Source organism: Octodon degus, unplaced genomic scaffold (assembly GCF_000260255.1).
Source record: "Octodon degus isolate 3935 unplaced genomic scaffold, OctDeg1.0 scaffold00197, whole genome shotgun sequence".
Lineage (NCBI taxonomy): Eukaryota > Metazoa > Chordata > Mammalia > Rodentia > Octodontidae > Octodon > Octodon degus.
Genome location: NW_004524773.1, coordinates 1377246 through 1379835, shown reverse-complemented (window position 1 = coordinate 1379835; position 2590 = coordinate 1377246). Strand labels below are relative to the sequence as shown.

Sequence of the window (2590 nt, the reverse complement as noted above, 5' to 3'; positions counted from 1 at the left end):
CGTAGGACGCCAGCAGGTTGGCGGCGGCGGCGGCGGCGGGGTTGGCGCCCGCGGCGACTGCGGCCAGGACGCCCGAGGCGGCGGCGGAGTTGAGGCCGAGGCCCAGGGAGTTGGTGTTGTAGCCGTAGCTGGCCAGCGTGTTGAGCGCCGTGCTGATGGCCAGCAGATCGGTGCCCGAGAAGGCGGGCAGCGCGGCGGGGAAGGCGCCCACGCCCGCCAGCCCCGCGGGGCCCAGCAGGCCGGAGGCGGCGGCGGCCGAGGCTGCAGCCGCGGCGGGCAGCACATCCGCGGGGCTGGCGTAGGGCGAGCCGGTGGGGTTGGAGTTGGCCACGGGCCCGGCCACGTTGGCGTAGCTGATGTTGAGGCAGCTGCTGCTCTGGGGGTCTTCCTGTACCTTCTGCACGATGGCGCTCACGGCCTTGTGCACCTGCTCGGGCTCGCCGCTGACCGTCACCACGCGCTCCTGTAGGTTGATGCCCTCGGGCTTCTGCGACAGCTGCACCCAGGCACCCGATTGTTCCATCACGGCTTTCACCGTGGCGCCTCCTTTGCCGATGATGAGGCCTGCCGTGCTGTTGGGGACGATCAGCTTGGCCTGTGGGAGGAGAAACAGGGACACTGAGCATTCCTAGCTCCCCTGGTAGGCACCAATGTGGTCCTCCCGCTTGTGGAAAATGCTGAGCTAAGAGCGGTGGCACAAGCTTGCAATTTCAGCTGAGGGGTCGGGGGAGGGCTGAGGCAGCAGGATCTCAAGTTCCAGGCCAGCCAGAGCAACACCGACAGTGCCTGCCTTCAGAACAAAAACGGCTGGGGAACCAGCTCTGGTAGAGGGCCCATGACTCCCATCTTCCTACCGCAATAAAATAAATGGCAACCCTGGGTTGCATCCTCAATATGGAAAGAAACGATATTGAAGCATTTCCCTCATGGTTGGTAAATGAATAACTGGCATTCCAGGGCCTTCAGTAGCCGTATCTGGGGGCCCCAAGTACTTCTCCTGCATCCAGCTTAAGGGCTGCTCCCATGGGGGCTCCTTCTGTAAACTGTTTTGGTGCCTGCATGTTCTGTCATTGCGAATGCTTTGTTTAGTTTTGTTTGGTACTGGGGATTGAGCCCAGGAAGTGCTAAGCTACATCTTCACTCGTTCATTCAATTCATTCATTCAATTGAAGATTGAGCCTAGGGGTGCTCTACCACTGAACTATACCCCTGGCACTTTTTTATTTTGAGAGTGGATCGCAGTGAGTTTCCCTGGCTGGCCCTGAATCCACCTGCCTCAGTCTCCTGGGTAGCTAAGTTTACAGGTTCCACCATGCCTGCTTTCTGGGTGCTCTTGACTCCCAGCCCTGGGAAATGTTTGAAGTTCCACTTTATAGATGAGCCACTTAAGAAACGAAGACTGGGGGGGAGATGGGGGGGGGAGATGGCTCAGTGGAATAAGTGCTTGCCTGGCAAGCACAAGGACCTGAGTTCAATCCCTGGTTCCACCAAAAAAAAAAAAAAAAGAAAAGAAAAAAAAGAAACGAAGATTGAAGGGACTTGTCCTAAGGTCTCCCTGATGGAAAAGGAGCTGAAGTCCGCTGGTCTTGGCCTCTGGTCCACTGCACTCGGTCTTCTCACTTAACCTCCTTGTTGTTCCAGGCTGAACTGTGCGTGCCTCACATTCCTCTGTCCAAATCCTGACCCCTAGTACTTCACAATATGCCTGGGTTTAGACACAGGGTCTTTAAAGAGGTAATTCAGTTAAAATGAGGTCACCAGGGTGGGCCCTCATTCACTAAGACTGGTGCTCTTCGGAAAGGACTTGGACAAAAACACAGATGCACACAAAGGAGAGACAGTGTGACGAGGCAGGGGGAAGACGGCCATCTACAAGCCGAGGAGAAGTTGTAAAAGAAACGAATCCTGTTGCACTGGCCTCGGACTTAGGCTTCCCGAAGTGTTAGAAAAATAAATTTTTCTTAAGCCACCCAGTCGCAGTGGCATTTTATGGGGGCAGACTAGCACACTAACTCAGTTGTCTTATCTGAAAAATGAAGATAACAAAAAGCTTTAGGTCTGAGAAGGCAGAAAATTAAAGAGGAGGCCTCGTCTTTAGGACAGTCGTCCCCTTCTGAACTGGAGCGCAGCCCTTCCTTCAACCACATGTGTGCCCATGCAGCTACACGTCGGGTCCATCTTAGTTTTAGTGGGGACATTTTAAAACCAAAATTTCTTTCTTTCTTTTTTTTTTTTTTTGGCGGAACCGGGGATTGAACTCAGGTCCTTGCACTTGCCAGTGAAGACTTTATTCCACTAAGTCATCTCCCCGGCCCCAAAACCAAAATTTCTCTTTTATATCTCTAAGAGCTTTTCTTTCTTTCTTTGCTCTTGTCCTTTCTTTCTCTTTTGTGCTGGGAATGGAAGTCAGGCCTCAGTCATGCTAGCCAAGTATTTTGCCAAGGAGCCACACTCCCAGCCCCCTCCCAGAGAATTTCTATGCATACGTTCCTCCTCAGAAATCCTATCAGGGGGCCAGGAGGATCTCCACTGAGATGGCTCAGTAGAGTAAGCACTTGCCTGGCAAGTGCAAGGGCCTGAGTTCAATCCC

The 2590-nt window shown here is 53.9% G+C and overlaps 1 protein-coding gene across 1 annotated transcript in view; it reads right to left on the bottom strand.

The window, feature by feature from the left end:
• The window catches only part of Nova2 (NOVA alternative splicing regulator 2), a 26949-nt gene that overhangs the window by 841 nt on the left and 23518 nt on the right, over nucleotides 1-2590 (bottom strand). The window contains exon 4 of the mRNA XM_023704572.1: nucleotides 1-595. This exon is cut by the window's left edge and continues 841 nt beyond it. Coding sequence (XP_023560340.1) covers nucleotides 1-595 — 595 coding nt within the window. The remainder of the gene's footprint in view (nucleotides 596-2590) is intronic.